General features: G+C 32.7%; 1 protein-coding gene across 2 annotated transcripts in view; it reads right to left on the bottom strand.

Moving 5' to 3' along the window:
• LOC124535457 overlaps positions 1-18,728 on the bottom strand; it is a 31,504-nt gene extending 12,776 nt beyond the window's left edge. For both annotated transcript variants that reach the window (XM_047111682.1, XM_047111681.1), the window contains exon 1: positions 18,584-18,728. Coding sequence is in view for 1 of the 2 variants with exons in the window: in XM_047111681.1 (XP_046967637.1) it covers positions 18,584-18,590 (7 nt within the window). In the remaining variant the exon portion in view is untranslated. The remainder of the gene's footprint in view (positions 1-18,583) is intronic.
• Positions 18,729-20,473: the final 1,745 nt, after the last annotated feature.

Below are 20,473 nucleotides of genomic sequence, written 5' to 3' on the forward strand. Positions count from 1 at the left end.
TATTCATATTTGTTAATTGTGTTAAAATATGTACTTTCGTGCAGGTTTACAATAGACCTGATCGGAACCTAGACACAATTATAGATGGTTAAAAAATTATAATTTTTTAATCAATATCATCATATAATTGAGATATTTCAATATTAAATCCATGAATTTCAATAATGTAACATATTAATGGGGGCACCATGTTTCACGTTTATGGGTGTGTTCAGAAAGTGTGAGCGTGTTTTATTTATTTTATCCGTGCGAAGTCAGGTTTTCATCTACTTATGCATATTTCTAAGCGATTTTTTCGATTCGTTTAAAGCAATACAAGTAATATTTAATAAGTAAATTTAATTATTATAAGAATATTTCATTTGATAGGAAATACAATGATTAACCTAATGGTGCTTAAATTTAATTTACCGGCGACAAAATCTCATTATCAATTCACTGAATTGGAAATGAGCACAACGACGTCATCGATTACGCGTATTATAAGCATTGTATCAAGAGTAAATGATACGAAATTCGAAAATGTTTAAATACATTTTATAATTTTACTCATAATAATATAAAGAGGAAGTTTTTACGTGAAATATTTATCAAGATTAAAACTCGATTCGTGTACCGTAAAAGTAACTCAGGTCTGGTCGTTCGTGCCAAGAAGGAAACTATCGCGAGGATGCATGTGTCTAATTTCACCAACCCGCATTGGAACAGTTTGGTGGAATATGTTCCAAAACCTCTCCTTAAGAGAGAGGAGGTCTTAGCCCAGCAGTGGGAAATTAACATGAACATAGGCCGGACACCACGTGATTACTATATTATTGAACGACGTTCTTTAACGCTGATACAGTACAGTAAACTGGCAGAAATTGTCACGTTAGGATAAATCCTTATGCTTCCTCCAGGCGCCTCTTTCTAAGAAGAAAGAGAAGAGGGAAAGATCGATCGTCTCTTTCTATTATATAGGTTTTTAAATTGTTTTAATTCACATGGGATTTTCATCAAGAAATTAATTGCTTGTCATACATAATATTATAAAAAAAAATTGCTTCAAAAATATTTTCGGACCAAAACATTAGTATTCCTGCGTCAAACTCTGTTCCCAGGAGACAGAGTGACTTATATCTAATAATATTTCGACATTTCTTATTTTCGCTCACCATTTATTGTACTAATATTTCAAAGGTAACTTTCTCAAAGTAATCTTCATGAAAAAAACTTCGTGAGGAAACCTGCATGTGTCTAATTACTAAAATTGTGTACTTCTATATTTTGCTCATTATCTTCACCAAAAATTAATAACGTATTAGTGTTCAGTTTTACGTAGATAAACATTGTCATTAATACTTAGAAATTCAAACCGGTAGTTTTGGAAATATAACGAATAAATAATAGCGTGCAAATTCTCAGGGGGTTTTATACGAACGAAATATCTTATTTTACAAAAATTAGGGATGGATAGCTAGAGATATATATATGTATATAGCGGAGGGCTCATTATGAGCATTGAAGGAGGGGTGGTCCACCATTTTACACGTGGTGGACTGCCGATTTAGGTGTGGAGATACACCGGTGGTCGGTGGCGGAGCCTGTCATCTTATCCGCCGCCACCAGGGCGTCAACATTCTTGGCACCCAGCCTCCAGTGGCGGACTCGGGGGAGTCCGTCACGTTTACGGGACGGAGGCAACGGAGGAAGGCGCGCCCTTAGGCCCGCATTCAAAGATTTGACCGCCTCACGGCGGTCGCCGCGGGGGGGCCGCGGAAGTATGCTTTAGCGTTCCCGTAGCCCCTCCATCACGCGGTACGGTGGAAACCCGAGGAGGTTTTAGTGGGTAGGACAGGGCCTTCTGCCCTGGCACGGGGCCCTTATGGCTTCGGTCGACTCCCACATACCCGTCCCGGTCCCCTGGCCGGGCGGGAGGCGTAAATGCCTTTCCTCCTCGTAAAACAAAAAAACAAAAAAAAAAGTAATTACCGCCCGTTCGTTCACTAAGCGGAAATCCTTGGTTTGAAGGGTGAGAGAGCCAGTAACTACAGACACTAGGGAAATAACATCTTAGCTCCCAAGGTTAGTGGGCAGGTGATGTTACTGTTAATATTTCTTACAGCGCTAATATCTATAGCGGTGAAAGTGACCGCTTACCATCAGGCCCAAATGCCCGTCCTGGATAAAATGTATTGTGTAATAGTAGTTGTACAAATAAGTTAGCTAATATTACGAGTCAGCATGAACGCAATTGTGTATTGTTTTTGTTGTGACATTAGTTAGCCTTACTTTTTGTTCGTGGAAGTCCATTCGACACACTTGCCTTTAATCTAAGCGAAGCGTGAATGAATGAATGAATGAATGAAATATACTTTATTGTACACCAAGCAAAGTACATATAATTTTAAAACAGAAAAAAAAGCGTGCGTAGCTTAAGCGTGGTTTTTGTTTTTGTACTAATTTATAGCAGAAAAAGCTCAGTGGTTTAGAAATATAGGTTTGTTAGAAATTTAGAGGATTAGATTATGTAAGCTTATTTATATAGCACAGTTATTCAACTCTAGTAAACTAGAAAACCATATGGAAAATACAAATACAACATAATATATGTGCATATATGAATACTTGTTTATTTACTTACTAGCGATTGAACATAACTCAAATAATTCAAACCGGATTTAGGGGAGGGAAACTGCCCTGAGGCCTCCGTAAGAAGGGCCCCACGTTAGATATTCTGACGAAATAACAATTTTAATATTATATCCAAACGTAGATATCTAGATATAGTCTTAATAACATTGTAATAATAATCTACTTATTAATTACCATATAAGATTTTAAACTAACATGGTTATTTTTATTATTACAATTATTTACTACAAGCAAGAAAGAAATATCTAGCTCCACCGATCAAAAATAAATAAAACATGGTAAATATCTCGTAATTAATAATTGTAATTATTAATTACTGTTAAAAATTACTGATACAAATAACAGATCACTGATAGAATTGAAATTATTAAATTTACTTGTTACATAATTATCAGGGCCTTTAAACCTGTAAAACCTAAATTCGACTTTCCTTTAAAAAAATACACTTTAAAATAAAAAAAAAGTCGTGAAAAATATGTGAAACTGTAATCAGTATATTTTCTATATTCATTAAATTGCAGTTATTATTTTCTTTATAAAGAGAAGTATAAAACCCGACGAACAACAACAACAATAGCATGTAAACTGTTCCCACGGCTGGGCTAAGGCCTTCTCTCTCTTTCGAGACGAAGGTTTGGAACATATTCCACAACGCTGTTTGAATGCAGGTTGGTGGAATACACATGTGGCAGGTTTTCTATGAAATTAGACACATGCATGATTCCTCACGATGTTTTCCTTCACAGCCGAGCACGAGAAGAATTATAAACACAAATTAAGCACATGAAAATTAATTGAAGTTGCCTGGGTTTGAACTCGCAATCATCGGTTAAGATGCACTCGTTCGAACCACTGGGCTATCTCGGCTATTAACCTAACGAACATTATGTAAAATTAAACAACGTTTGAAACATTCAAGATAATCTCAGTACATACACCGTTCAAGTTTAAATTACATCGTTGCCTGGCAACAATCTAATTAAGTATGGATCATCTGAATTCTACCGAACTGTGTAATAATAACTTGAACTGGCTCACTAATTAACTGCTCGAAATGTTTCCTAATTAATTATATTAAAATTAAAGTTCTAAGATAAGTAGTTCGTTATATTATAAAGGTTATCAGTGAATAATTGAATGCAACCATATCAGAACAGTTATGATTATGATTTGAAGTGTGACGGGAATTAATCAGAGTTAAATTCCAATGTCTTTACTGCAACGTTTGTTTGTAACGTTTGCATGAAACGCCTTAGGTATGAAAAAATTAATTATCATGTGAAAAATATTACATTATGTGTTTAGGATATACTTTTAAGGTACGTTTATTTGGCGTTGATTGGTAACTGGTAAATAAAGTATTTCATAAGTCCAAAGGTTATCAGATATAAATATGAAATTGTGTTAAGTACCCATGAAATCGAGATTGCGTGTAATGTCGTCTTCCTAGGTAGAAACAAGAAAACCGAAAGGAAGGTAAGAAACAGCGACCAATAAGGAGTCTATGATTCTGAACTGATATTTACGAGTTGTGATCCATAATAGAGATGAATCCATCATAGAAATCAGCCTTGTAATCTAAATCTCTCGATGACTTGGTCGTAGGGCTTTGTGCAAGCCCGTCTGGGTAGGTACCACCCACTCATCAGTTATTCTACCGCCAAATAACAGTACTCAGTATTGTTGTGTTCCGGTTTAAAGGGTGAGTGAGCCATTGTAACCACAGGTACAAGGGACGTAACATCTTAGTTCCCAAGGCTGGTGGCACATTGACAATTTAAGGAATAGGTAATATTTCTTACAGCGTCATTGTCTATGGGTGATGGTGACCACTTACCATCAGGCGGCCCATATGCTTTCCGCCAACCTGTACCATAAAAAAAAGATCAATGACCCCTTCTGGGCATTGAAAATCAACTCGGCAAATATTAACAAAGAGGCTATAAGATCAAAGAGGATAATTAAAATTGTAATCCTGAAATTTTAATTTACCAGTGAACGACATGACCGTCTGGTAGACCAAATACATAGAAGAATACATATTCCGATAATCTATACATATAATAAAATTGGAGTGTCTGTTTGTAATATTAAAATAGCAGCTTTTTACTAAATACATATGTAATCATATCAAATATACACGGTACTTAAACCGAAATAGCATTTTTACAAGTTTTTTTTTCTATCTGACAGTTTGTTTCGGCTAATTTCTGTAACAGCTGGACCGATTCTGACGGGACTTTCACTGGCAGAAAACTGATGTAATAAAAAGTAACTTAGGCAACAACAATAATTTTTAGTTAAATTAAAACGCACACGAAGTCACGGGCACAGCTTGTACCTCAATACATAAATTTGATCAAAGATCAATCTAATTTGCATTATTAAGGAGAACACACATCGTAAATTTAAAGGAAAGTTTGAGCTCTAACTAGAAAACTTTAAATTGAAGTATTCTTTATATATTTCATATAATTGATATCACTTACCCAAGAAGTCTTAAGTTAGGAATTTACTTTTGTTATTATTTCTTACATATATATGAAATGGATATGCCCATACCTATTTTGAATCAGAGCCTATACGTTTGGAAATTATCTAACCTAGCCTCATAGTTTTAAATACTCCCAAGTACAAATGGTACAGTGACTAAATAATTTGCATATATTAGGTTGGGGAAAAAGTCTTTTCGCATATAGTATGTATGAACTTGTAATAAAATCTCTTTGGCTATACCATTTGTATCTGGCTGGTTTTGGTATCATTAAAAAGTTTTAATTTTAAAGAAGGCACTTTCAAATTCAAATTAGGAATTTGTGTGATCTTCATTTGTTTTTGTTGTTGTTAAAATGAGTGAATATAAAGAAGAAATTCCATACATTTTAAAATTTAACTATAAAAAAGGTAAAAATGCAACTCAAGCCGCGAAAAAAATTTGTGATATTTATGGACCTAATGCAGTATCTGTGAGAGTAGCGCAAGTTTGGTTTAAGCGATTTCAAGCCGGAAATTTTGATATCAAAGATGCATCTCGCTCTGGTCGCCCTGTTACGGACAAAATTGATGCCATTTTTGAAAAAGTGGAGCAAGATCGGCATATTAGTAGTTACGATGTAACTGAAGAACTGGCCATTGACCACAAAACGGTTTTGACTCATTTGAATAAAGCTGGGTACACAAAAAAGCTCGATATATGGGTGCCTCATGAACTCACTGAAAGAAACCTAATGAACCGTGTACTCATTTGTGATTCTTTATTACGACGTAATGAAACCGAACCATTTTTGAAGAAGCTGATAACTGGTGATGAAAAGTGGATCACATACGACAAGAACGTGCGAAAAAGATCGTGGTCAAAGGCCGGTCAAGCTTCACAGACTGTGGCAAAACCCGGATTAACTCGCAACAAGGTAATGCTGTGTGTATGGTGGGATTGGAAGGGCATCATTCATTATGAGCTGTTACCGCCCGGCAGGACCATCGATTCAGAACTGTATTGCGAACAATTGATGAGATTGAAGCAAGAAATTGTGAGAAAGCGGCCAGAATTGATCAACAGAAGGGGTGTGGTTTTTCACCATGACAACGCTAGACCTCACACATCTTTAGCCACTCAACAAAAATTACGAGAGTTTGGCTGGGAGGTATTAATGCATCCGCCGTATAGTCCTGACCTTGCACTTTCAGATTTTCATCTGTTTCGGTCTCTGCAGAATTCCTCAGGCAGTGTCAGGTTAACATCACGAGAGGACTGCCAAAACCACTTGTCGCAGTTTTTCGATCAGAAGCCCCAAATTTTTTACAGCAATGGGATCATGTCACTACCAACAAGATGGCAAAAAGTTATGGAACAAAATGGCACCTACATACTTTAGTCAAATGTAAATAAACTATAAAAAAAAACTTTTTGAATTTTCATATAAAATACGAAGAAACTTTTTCCCCAACCTATTAATTTGAAATTGGGCTTTAAATCTAGATAGCAATAATGTTGTCTTAAATTTTCGCGATTATTACACATTGAAATAAAACTAGTTAGTCTACCCGGGTAATCTACCCGTGACCACAAACGCTGTAAAGTGCTCGAAACGTCGGGATGTTAAAAATAATTAATATACGCGATTAAAATCCGTTAAAACTAGTTTTATTTCAATGGACAGACATGTTTCTTCTTTCTTTTTTTGTAGATAATTCAAATAGGCGGCGAAGAAAAACATTGTGACGAAACTTGTATAATTACGTTGAATGGAATTTAATCAGCGTTGTGGAGCAGTTTTTCTGCTAGTCCTTAGGGAAAGGCTACTATTCAACCAGTGGCATATTTACGGACTATTATTATCTGCTGTATATATAGTTTTATGAAAACAAATCTTGGTTATATTGGATATACGTTTATGCGATTCGAGATGGCCCAGTGGTTAGAACGCGTGCATCTTAACCGATGATTGCGGGTTCATTTCACCCATTCAAGCACTGCTGATTCATATGCTTAATTTGTCTTTATAATTCATCTATAATTATATAATTCATCACCGCAGAGGTGAAGGAAAACATCGTGAGGAAACCTGCATGTGACAAATTTCATAGAAATTGTGCCACATGTGTATTCCACCAACCCGCATTGGAACAGCGTGTTGGAATATGTTCCAAACCTTCTCCTCAAAGGGAGAGGAGGCCTTTAGCCCAGCAGTGGGAATTTACAGGCTGTTGTTGTTTTTTATGCCAGAATAAGAGGCATCACACGCTTTTAATTTATATGGAGAACTAACTTATTGCAGTACAATAAAATGACGGGATGATATAATTATGGACGAGAAAATTACCTCTTATTATATTAAGGATCAATCAAAAATCGTTTGAACGGAAGACAACAAGGAATAAGGAAATAAGGCAATTTTTGGTATTTCCAAGTTCGTTTGAAGAAATGGGGAATATTTTATTTACTCAATATTCAAATTGGACCAAACGATTTAGATAGCAAATATATCAATGAAAAAAGTAATACTCAATATTGGATGGCTGATTATAATAGATTGCTGACTTTTAAAATAATCTCCTTCCTTTGTTTCAATGGAGAGATTCTCATAAATTTTAAAATATTTTTTCTTTCTTCTGGGGTTATGGGACTTTTATTGATTTAAATTATTCTTATTATAGAAAATGACCGATTTTCGAAGAACAGTAATATATCATTTTGACGACCTCCATGGTCGAGTGGTGAGTACCTGGTGCGATTCCCGGCCGAGTCAATGTAGATTATCATTAGTTTTCTATGTTGTCTTGGGTCTGGGTGTTTGTGGTACCGTCGTTACTTCTGATTTTACGTAACACAAGTGCTTTAGCTACTTACATTGGAAGTATATATATATATATATATATATATATATATATATATATATATATATATATATATATATATAATCTATACGTATATATATATATACAGTAGCTATATCGTAAGTACTGTTCGTCCTGACTTCGTACGGGTGAAATAACACTTCTTTATTTGCATAAATAAATTTCTTGGTACCCAATAGCATTTCCACGCCACAACCTGGTCGAATTGAAATCATCTAATATAAGAAAAATGTATAATCAATTAAGCAATCAATCAATCGATCAATCAAAATTTGTCGAGACATTCAATTCACGTACAGAAGATTTTTACTTAGAAGAAATATAACTATTCCATTTTTGAGGAGTACAAAAGATTATTTTTCTTCATAGACCAATCAGGTTATGACGTAAAGTCCGTTAACATTTCCTAATAGACTTTGGTCTAGTAACAAGTTCATGTATCTCGAGAGCCTAGGTTGAGAATGTTAGTAGCGGTCCGGAGTTTGACCGTAGGATGTATGTACCCGTGTCTGAAACACACAAAGTTGATCTGGCACCTGAATTCTTTCCTATCGTGTCATATTTACTGTTCCTATGGTCTATCGTAAGAATATCCTATCCTATGGTTTATCGGAAGTAATTAGATTTAGAAGAATTGATTTAATTAAAAACTTTATCTCATCGGGAAAATTTTAAATGCAATAATTTTCAAGTTTGGATCCTTTTTAAAAATCATCCCATTTTTGTTGAAAGTAAAACCAATTTTTGTCACAAAAAATAAATATGAAACTGGGTCACGAAATTGTCCCGGTAACTTTATATTTATGTAAATTTATTTAAAAATGTTAATTTATTCGAATAGTTTTTCGTTACAGACCTGTGAAGTTTTATCCATCGAGGACGATAAAATTCGAAAAATATTTTTCGCTTTGTGAACATGAATCCGATCATATTGATCTTTAATATTTAACTATCTTTATTTCTCTCTTTATATACAGTATCTTCTAATACAATTAAAAATCTCTAAAAAATCTCTTTTCTGCAAATATTGATGTAACTGGGTAAGAATTATTCTGTCTTTCAAATCATTATAACTTTGTGACCTCTGTTTATAAGATTATAAAGTTATTTATTTTATGAAAATAAAATGTAATGGCTGAAAATTATTGTGGCATTCAACCAGTAAAATGGGTAGGCTATTAATTGAAGTTGCCCTTCATAATAAACTAGTTGACAGCAGGATACTTTCAAAAGACACAAATTTTAAGTATAAAAAAGTATCACAAGAAAATTGAACACGTACTTACGGTTGTAAAAAAATTCTAACTCATATAATAATATAATCGAACCTTAAAATTAAATCAAAAACAATTGAAAAAAAAACGGTTACAGTAACTAACAGTTTGATTGAAATTTGCAACTTAATATACGTTATAGTTTATATAATTTACTGAGGTAATAATTGAATCGCAAGCCGTCACGCTGAGCTGTCCATAACAAGGCACGTCACGCTGACAATAATACTTGTTAGCGTGACATTTGATGAAAATTTCATTGTATCGAATATTCACTATTACTGAAATAATTAGTTTTGATACATTCACGTTAAAATTGGCTGACTATGTTTTCAAATTTTTCAAAGGCTTCCGATCATGCCATAGTCTTTATAACATATATACAAAACAACATATATATTTACTTACCTTAGAGTTAATGTATTTTTGGAATAACTTATGGGCACACATTCAACATGGTCTTTAACCCAATTTTACATCTCGGAAACACGCTTTGAAAAGTTATCGAATCGATATCGTTAGTTCGAAAGTTATCGAATAGATGAAACGATACTAAGAGTACCTCAGAACTTGGGGGGCTATGTATGTATGAAATTTATGTTATTAATATTATAAATTTGATAGTAGCTCTATCTGTCTGCCGCTCTTTCACGACCAAATAAATGTATCAAATTTAATGAATTTTGGTGCGAAGCAAACTTGAACTTCAAGGATAAAAACATAGGATATGTTTTTTGCCTAAAATATGACAACCAACCTCTTAGAACGCGACCGAAATCACGAGCGACGACTAGTATAATAATAAATATGAAATACTCATTGCAATGAAAACGTAAATAATTGATTTGGCCGCTGTCACGCTGCGTCGTTCATTTCCGGACAAGTCACGCTGTTTCATTATCACTTTTGGGTCGTTAAGCGTGACGTTTAACACGTTCGTTATTTCGTGCTACGTTGACAGCGTATGATTGTTTATTATGTTCATTGAATTAAAACCAACTTATATTTTACTATTTTTTTTTTATTTAATTTGTAGTTCTTATATAAAAAACAACGATATGAAAATAACGTTATAATAAATATTGTTCTTTAAACATTTACTTTTACATGATTACATGTGACGACAATGCACGGCAAACGGTGACACTACTTAAAACCGCCATGTTACTTATGCCAACTCTCCCCTCCTAACTTTTTAATTCGTTGTTATTTTCAGATATTCAATCGTTTTTTTTTTTAAGAGTGGTCTATTTATAAACTTCTGCGGGGTATTTTTAAAAAAAGTAGTAATACTCTACGTTGCATTACAATTGATTTACAATAATATACTGTATATTCACAGTAATATAGATCACTTCAAGAGAATCAGTGATAATCATTGTATGTACACGAGACGAAAGAAAATCTTATAACGTCAAGTTTCCGCTCTATTTTCATTTCCATTTCATATATAAATCTTTTGAGGAAATTTTGTACGGGCGAACTTTATCATCAAAGTTCGAAGTTCCGTGTCTCTTCGTGTCTAATATGTCCTTCTGAGTTTCGTTCTTAAATATTACAGTAGCTTAAGCTTACCAGTGCGTAAAGCTTTGGAACTCGACGTTTGTCACGAACGATATAATAAAATAAATAATAACTTATAGTAGAAACTATCACATTAAATGTACAAAGTCTTAAATAAATATGTTATTACTAAAAATTAAACCTAAAAAATTGAGTATAGTATGACACAAATTAGATGTAGCATCGGCAAAATTCGTAAAACCGATCACATCCAAATTAAGCGCGCGATCCCAAATTATCAATATTTATTTAATATGTGAATATGATCTTTACGCAAACGTAACATGTAATGTCATATGACCTAATACACATGCACTTGCTCTCTCGTGTTGAACTGTCGGGAGAACCTATAGCGACGAATAGCGTCGAATGGTGTGATAGGGAGCTATTTTTATTGGTTGTATAAATCGGCAGTAATCGGTTTTATTGAATATGCCGATGCTACATCTGACTTGTGTCGTACTGTACAATTATTTAGTTTTTTATTCTTGTAATCGTTGTAGAAATAAATATTTTATATAGATAAATTTATTGGTATATTTTGTGCAAATATTTTACGGCGTGTATTTAGATACCAGTGTTTTTGTATGATATAAAATCTAGGTGTTTTTATATAAGCTTTATGAGCGTATGTAGGATCATGAAATTTGATTAACTGTAACTCGCTAATCTCATACCCGTTTGATATTATCTCTTCGTTACAATATATGTACAATAGTTACATTTGATCGCTGTATTAGCGATAAGGCCGCCTCTTGTACATCTTTCATCTAACCGTGTATATATGATTTATTTACTGGTGTACAATAAAGAGTATTTTTACAATTGAGGCGAATAAAGAAAGAAGGGGTTATATATAATCTATTATATTGAATTTTAATTTTTAATGGATCAAATTATCCTTAATGTAATTATTAAAATTTTCATTAGTGACTTATTTTTACTTATAGTTTGTTTGACTTATAGTTTGCGAGTTTTCAGGTGGATATTAAAAAGGTTGTATCTGCCAAAAGTTGAAATAGACTTTCGAGGCTAGGTAAAAGAGATCATAGTTGTATACAAACCTTCAGCTCGAAATAATGTTAGACGGTTCAATACATTCTGTTTTATAAGATGTTGTGTAGAAGGCTGTACTTTATTATTTTTAAAGATTTGAAATTAGTTTAATCAGGCTTTAATTCGGGTTGAATATACACGTGGCAGAACTTAATTGAAATGCGACACATACGAATTTCCTAACGACGTTTTTTAACAGCCAAGCATTCAGTAGTGCTTACTTGGGTTTGAACCGGCAACCATCGGTTAATTTACACACGCACCTGTACCGAGCAATCTTGACTGTCTACTGTCAATGTGGAATTAACTCCAAACCTGGACAAGGTTTGGAGTTCCATGTCAAATTTCATCAAAATCGATTCAGCAGTTACTTTCGCATTTATAATATTAGTATTGATTGTTTAAACACTAAACGAACACTAATTGTTTCCAAGTTATGAAGTTTAAATATACCAAATTATTATTTAAAATTAAACCAACCTATTTTCATTCAAGAAACATAACAGGATGCAACGTGACGCGGAAAATATATTTATCATTCGACTGCAAAATGAAATGTTATCATCGTTTGCGTGTTTATTTAGATACGATCGAATCGCGATCTAATATTTGTGGACTTTGCATATGAAAGTTTTTGATTGATTTCAACCATGAAATCCATTCATCCGGGATGAAAATCACTATATATTGACCAATGGATTATCAAGCTATAAATACACATTGACGACCTAGATTCAAGTAAATAACAATATTTATTCACAATATTTTGGTTTTTCCCTTATCTTCCGTTTTTCAACCCGAATTAACGATTCCAATGTTAAATTCAAAAATATTCTTTTTTTTATTTTTATTTATAAAAATGTCAAACCAAAAAGTATGCATTATATTTATATAATTCTGTGATTGAAAATAACTTAATCCCATAGAACTTTGATGATTATTTATAAATATTTTATTTGAAATTATTTATAGGCTTACAATATATGTATATTTGTATCTAATTCTTAAATAATAATTGTAATTTCAACTTTTGCTATATTAGACTAAATAATTATTTCAAAATAATGAATGAATGAATAAACATTAGTGGGGTTCAAGTAAAACGAGTTTTGTAACTTAGACCGAAACTATCCACCGTTATCAACTATTCATGAACTCGTCAAATAAATCCACACATACTAATATATCTATATAACTAGAGGTAAAGATAATGATTATATAATAAGAATCCTTATTAGCTGATTATGAATAAAATTTTTAACAAAAAAAAACCGACTTCAAACAAAAGACTATGTTAAAACAAATAAATATCCACGAAAAATTAATAAAAATATTTGCGTATTCAACATATTGTTTAGAGTACTCATTCGTAAAATTAAATGAAAAATATAAGACTAATTAAGAGTCGATTTACGATTATATAATGTAGTTATTGTTGTATTTGAAGCCGGTGTCAGCCGAAACTACCCAGTTAAAAGTTATGAGGTAACAAATATAAAAAGAAAAAATATAGCCGAATTGATAAACTCCTCCTTTTTGAAGTCGGCTGAAAATATGCGCGGCTTTACTCGTGTTTTTATTTTATATAATCAATGTTATGCTCAATAAAGTCTACATCCCTGGAGTTGACATTTAACTACTATAATAAGTGAAGCTACCACCAATTCGGAAGATTCTACCGATAAGAACCGGCAATAACTCAATTGATATTCTTTAACATTTAAAAATACAAAGTCATGTTAGTTAAACACAAATACACATGTATATAATATATCCTGCCTGGAAATCAACAGGTATTAATTCCCCGCTTCTTTTATGAATGAATCAATGAATTACACTTAATTGCACGCCACAAACAAAAACAAAAAAGTAACACAAAATTAATAAAATACAAAAATAGAATATAAAAAAATAGATTAAAAATGTTGTACTTATTATGGCTTATTAGCCATCTCTTCCAGACAACCCAATCAGAGGAAGATTTTAAAACCATCGTCGTCCTTGCTTCATATCAATGTTCATCCATTTCGTTCAGTGGTTTGACTAACATACAGACTGACTGATAGAGTTACTTTCGCATTTATAATAGCCGAGATGGCCCAGTGATTAGATCGCATGTATCTTAACTGATGATTTCGGGTTCCAACCCAAGCAAGCACCACTATATATGTGTGCTTAATGTGTGTTTATAATTCATCTCGTGCTCGGCGGTGAAGGAAAACATCGTAAGGAAACCTGCATGTGACTAATTTAATTGATAATCTACCACATGTGCATTCCACCAACCCGCATTGGAACAGCGTGGTAAAATATGTGTCAAGCCCTCCCCTTAATTGGAGAGGAGGCCCAGCTTTAGGAAATTTAAAGGCTGTTACTTTACTTAAAATTGAAACTATAGGTATGCTCTGGTTAAAAAATCTCAGGATAAAATTCTTGTTTGGTCCGTATTTGGGTCGGGCTATAACAATTCAATCACAGTACTAAAGACGGATAAACAAGTTTGACGTTGAATTGACATCACGGCGACCGGCGCTGGTCGAAATCTTGAATAATTTATGGTATTCATTATGTATTCGTAAAGGATTTTGATTGTCGGCGAATCTTTTATCAGATATTTGGTTCATAACATCTTAATTACCAATATTGGTGACGCATTGGTGAAAGGATAGTATTTGTCGTTGGGCCAATGTTAATAAGCGTTGGTTATCATCAGCTATTATCATCCACGTCTTTATGTAAATATATATATTAATTAAGAACTCTTTGCATTGCATGAACAAAATACGTTATACTAAAATATGTTCTAAGGTTTAAACAACCTTCTTTGGATTGAAATAAGCTTCAGCTTGTAATATAAGTGTGATGATACTTTTGTGGTCATCATCTTCAGCATCATCACCGTCATCATCATCATCTTAGCCGGAAGTCGTCCACAGCTGGACAAAAGCTGGTCTACTCGCATCCAGTGGATTTCCGCTAACCTCACCAGAGTTAGTCCATTTTGCAGGTCCGCCCACGCTGTGTTTTCCGTTAAGTGATCACGAACTTTTCTGCCCCATGTTCAACGATCCATGTTGTTGTTGCCTATTCTTCGGGCTATGTTTACAAACGGATATTGTTAGCTAAAATATTTAGTTTGTTGACATTATTTCATCGCTGTGTAGGGTCTTTCGTAGAATATACAATGTGTATTTGCAATAATATATTAAATAATACAGCATTAAAGTGTCATGTATGTAATGCGAAATAAATCGCAATAAAACTTTTAAATAATTTCATTTTTTATTAAAAAGTAACGATTTCAAAAGACCTTTAAAAATATTTTCATTGATTCGATCACATTGCTTTTATAAATTTTCTTTTTAAATCTTAATTTTAAAATGATATAATTAATGTATGACGAGAAACACTAAACTTTTTCGTCAATTCAATAACATTTTTATGTTAATACAATAGAATTAAATTGATATATCCTGTAAGTACAATCAATATATATTCAGTATTTTTTTAACATGTTTTTAATATGCGTAGCTGTAAGTAGCCAATGAAATTAATGACTTCGTAGAACCAATAATTTCTTGATATCAATTTAACCCACCCTTATCGATTACCTAATACCCTATTATTAAAGTTGACCGCCTCGTTGAACTTCTGATTACATATAAGGTTGTAGATGTATTTGGTACAGGCCTCATGTCTCTTTAAAGTAATCGGGTTTTTCAAAGAAGCCTAGAATTCTGGAAATTGGAATTGTATACAGTTCCGTGTTCCAGAACACACCTAAAGCTATTGGTCCTATCTGAAAGCTTAGCCCGCATGGCTATTTAACAATCCTATCAAATTATAACATGTATAGGGCGTAAATTTCTCATTCTGAGCCCCTATCTACTTGAGGAGCATTTACCTTCACACTGCTGCAATGCGGGTTGGTGGATTCACATGTGGCAGAATTCCGATGAAATTAGACACATGCGTTACCTCACAGTGTTTATCTTCACCACCAAGCACGATATATATATTATAAATACAAATTAATCACATGAAATTTCAGTGGTGCTTGCCTGAGTTTGAACCCGCAATCATAGGTTATGATGTACGTGTACCACTAGGTCATCTCGGCTCCCACTAGGCCGTCTCAGCTCTATTGAATTATGCAAGTGATTATATAGAGAGTGCATCTGTGTTTGTACACACACACTTGTGTACTATACATATTACGTACTGTGTAGTTGGCTATTCTCTCTTGAGATTTATCACCGTAGCCGAAATCGATTACGACAACATTATCATCATTAATGTTAGTTTTAAAATAAAATTGAATTATAAGCTTACAAACATTTATCAATGAGTTGATTTACTAAATCATTAAATTGTTATTTATCTTTGACTCAAAATATTAATGTTAATATAGTATTTCCTTTGTACATTTAATACATTACATAAGTGATCTTAGAAAGGTAAATATAGGGGTTCTTTCTGAATTACTAATCCAAATACAGTGAGCAAAATATATACCAATATTATAAATGTGAAAGTTACTCTGTTTGCCTGTTTGTCTGTCGCTCTTTATTTATTATATTTATTATTTATAACTTAGCCATTGAATTGTTTCTGTTTCTAAATTTTATTTTAAATTTGTATTAAGTATGTCAGTTTACTACAGTTCACACAGTTCACACAGCATGTTCTACAACTAATAATACAGGATTCTATCCTTACTATTATCCTCACGAAGAAGTCTTTTTAAACTTGGACCGACAACTATTATTTAAATATTGACAAATATCCAGTGTTTAATCGTTTTTATAAAACAAAAGAAAAAAATAGATTTTAATTGATACTTTGTTTTAAATAAATTTTTGAAGTTGCATTTTTGACAAATTTTGAAAAAAAAACTAAAAAACGCGTTAACTCAAAAATAGTTTACTTTTGGATTATGCATATGCGGGTTAAAATTATTGAATATAGTCACCCCTATCACCTCCTAACGGATATACGTCGAGTTACCAATAACCCTGTATAAGGGATCTTAGAATTTTAAATATGTGTGTTTTTTCTGAATTACTTATCAACAGTGAGCATTTCATTAAATAGTTAAAAACAGAATTACTAATTTTCATATTGTGGTTTTGGTTTAACATGATACTGTGGTTTTGATCACCAATTAATGTATTTGCGATAATTTACAATTAATTATGTATTTAATATTTATTAAAATGTTGTTGGTATTAATCGGTAATATTCGAGAGACGATTCAGTTTGCTTACCAATATAGTAGTAATGGATTGTAATATCTATTACTAGGTAAGAAGAATTATGTATGGATAAATGTTGAAAAAGAGTAACTACTGAGTATCATGATGGTTCTTCTCGTTAGAATCTGCATTCCGAACCGGTGATAAATAGCGATACAAAAGTGCTTGTAAAGACCTCCTTAAACAACGTAAGTCACCTGTTGGTAAGTGGTCACCATCACCCATAGACAATGACGCTGTAAGAAACATTAACCATTCTTTAAACCGTCAATGCGCCACAAACCTTGGGAACTAAGATATTATGTCCCTTGTGCTTGTAGTTACACTGGCTCACTCACCCTTCAAACTGGAAAACAACAATACTGAGTACTGTTGTTTGGCGGTAGAATAACTGATGAATGGGTGGTACCTACCCAGACGGGCTTGCACAAATCCCTACCACCAAGAAATAATATATAATACTATTGATTAGAAAAAAGCAATAAGAGAATTGTACTTTTAATATATTCATTACGTATTGATATACTAAATAGACATTAGGGCTTCAGCCCTTAACATCGATGGCCAATGATCGCTCGTAGCAAATATTTACTTTACATAAACATAGGTCTTATTTATTTGTTTTACTGGCTAATGACTTTTAGTTGTGTTCGTAGGGCAAATGTTACTTATATACGATATTACAGGCTGTTATTAAATTTATTATTTATATTAAATACCAATGTTAAAGAAGGTTTTAATTGTTTTTTATTTACATAACGTGACAATAGTCTGTAGAAAATTTTCAGTGGTCAGTTTGTCTGTATGATTTGGCACTCGGATTTTAGAAAACTAATCAAGAATTTATTTACCAAGTAGAAAAATATTTGCTAAAACTGACGATAGTTACATTTTTTTATTTAGTGTAGATTGTCGAATGGGGCGACTAGATGGTGAGTAACTCATATAATATATCAGTTCTGTGAGAAATAAAAATCATTTTTCATATTAACAATGCGCTATCGTTGGGAGCTAAGATGTTATGTCCCTTGTCCTTGTATTTACCCTGGATCACTTTGTTTTGCTAATTGATAGTGGAATATATGATGGGTACCACAAAGCTCTACAATTGAATAAAATTCTTTATCTATACAAATAATTTTAAGTTATTACTTTCATAATTTATCTAAATCCAAGACGACGAGAGGTTTAATCTGTTTTCAATTTGGATAATAAAAAAAATATTGGAAAAAAAACAAGAACGTAATTTCAGCTCAATTATTTGGATACAACTGGTTAAAACCAGTTTTAAGATTTTTATACTATATACATATAGGTTAATTAAATAAAACATCATTAAATACGCCTATGTATATGAATGAAGTATTGTTCATTGAGATCAAGATATCATTGGATAATAAAAAGAGAAAAATAATGAACATAAATTTTAAATTAAGAACTTACCGGGCATTGAAAGTATTATCCGGTCAAATCACATTACACTAAACACACATAATATGACCGTATTATAATTTAATATTATTTGTTTTATTATTATTTACATCGCAAAGTTCGATAGGACGCGAGATCAACACGTGCGCTCGCCTTGAGATCAGAGGAGAGACTGAAGTCTGAACACGAACAGTGATGTACAGTTATATAAACAATGCTGGAAGTGTCTTTCATTTTGGATATATTATCTCTAGATACACGTACGCTGAAAAAAACATAAGTCTGCTTAATTTAACAATACATAAAAAATATATCTTATTACTTTAAAATTTAATTTGAGTGATCTTATATCGAAAAAAATTTAACTAACTAACTTCTAGCCCATTTGGGTTAGAGGTTAGATAACTTATGAATTAAACCTTAATGAAGAAACAAGTCGAAATGGCCTAGTGGTTAACGCGTGTATATTAACCAATGATTTCGGGTTCAAATCTCAATGTATACAATTCATAAGGCAGACTTTTAAATGTACCCTCAGACAAAATAATTGTAATTTCTTATTATAAGTGAACTTTTGTGTTCTTTATGAGAAATAAATGTCTTTAAACCGAAATCCAGGCAAGCAGCACTATATATATTTGATTAATTTGTGTTTATAATTCATCTCGTGCTCGGTAGTGAAGGAAAACATCGTAATAAAACCTGCATGTAGCTAATTTCATCAAAATTCTGCCACATGTGCATTACACCAAGCCGCATTGGAACAGCGTGGTGAAATATGTTCCAAACCCTCTCCTTAATGGGATAGGAGGTCTTAGCCCAGCAGTGGAAAATTTACAGACTGTTACTTTTCTTTTTTGTACCGAAAAATTTTAACTAACTAACCTCTAACCCAGTTAAGGTTTAATTCATAAGTTATTCATTCAGTTTTGACAAGAGTAATTGCTAGCAAATCTTGAAGTACTCACTTATTTAACAGTAATGTTTAATTATAGTTGAGGTTATTAATATAGTTAAAAATTTAGATATTATTAAACATAAATAATATAAAATTATGTTATTATACGACTGTTTGTTTACTATTTTTTTTTATTTAATATAAGAATTAACAACATTAAATATTTAAATATATATATACAAATATGAACTAAAACTAGTTATTGTATAAATCTTGACCGCGTGGAATGGTGGCAAGAATGTTAGCAGCATTTCCCCGTTGAATCGCAATTCCGATCCTCTGGGTAAAAAACGAACCAGCCCTCCTATTACTATTTGAAAATTATTGATATTTATATTTTACAAAATAAATATAATTTAATTTTAATTATTCTATGAATAATTTCACCACCTCCACCCCTTAATCTTAGGTATTAAATGAATGGTCCCATACACATTTAATGTGTGTAAAACCGTTTGACACGTCTAGTAAAAAATATAACAATATACGTTGTGAAAGTATTAAATTAAAAAGACGATTTTTATGCGTAGCGTACTACGCATCTTTTTAATATCGAAAAGTCGGAAATGTAGCCAAAGTTAGATATGTTTTGAATATAAAGGCCTTTCATTTTCATCCCCTCGATGATAAATTATTAGAAATCCAATCTCTAGTTATCTCTATAAGGAGTTATATACGTCACCACTTCCCATTGATATATTACAATATAACCAAAAATAATGTGTTAAATGCCCCGCACAACCACTTGGTGGAACCAGCTTTCCACTGCGGTTTTTCCGAACCGATACGACATGGGAACCTTCAAGAAAAGAGCTTACTCCTTCCTCAAAGGCCGGCAACGCACCTGCTAGCCCCTGATGCTGTAGATGTCCATGGGCGGTTGTAGTCACTTTCCATCAGGTGAGCCTCTTGCTCGTTTGCCACCTATCACATAAAAAAAAATT

Source organism: Vanessa cardui, chromosome 14, assembly GCF_905220365.1.
Source record: "Vanessa cardui chromosome 14, ilVanCard2.1, whole genome shotgun sequence".
NCBI classification, from domain to species: Eukaryota; Metazoa; Arthropoda; class Insecta; order Lepidoptera; family Nymphalidae; genus Vanessa; species Vanessa cardui.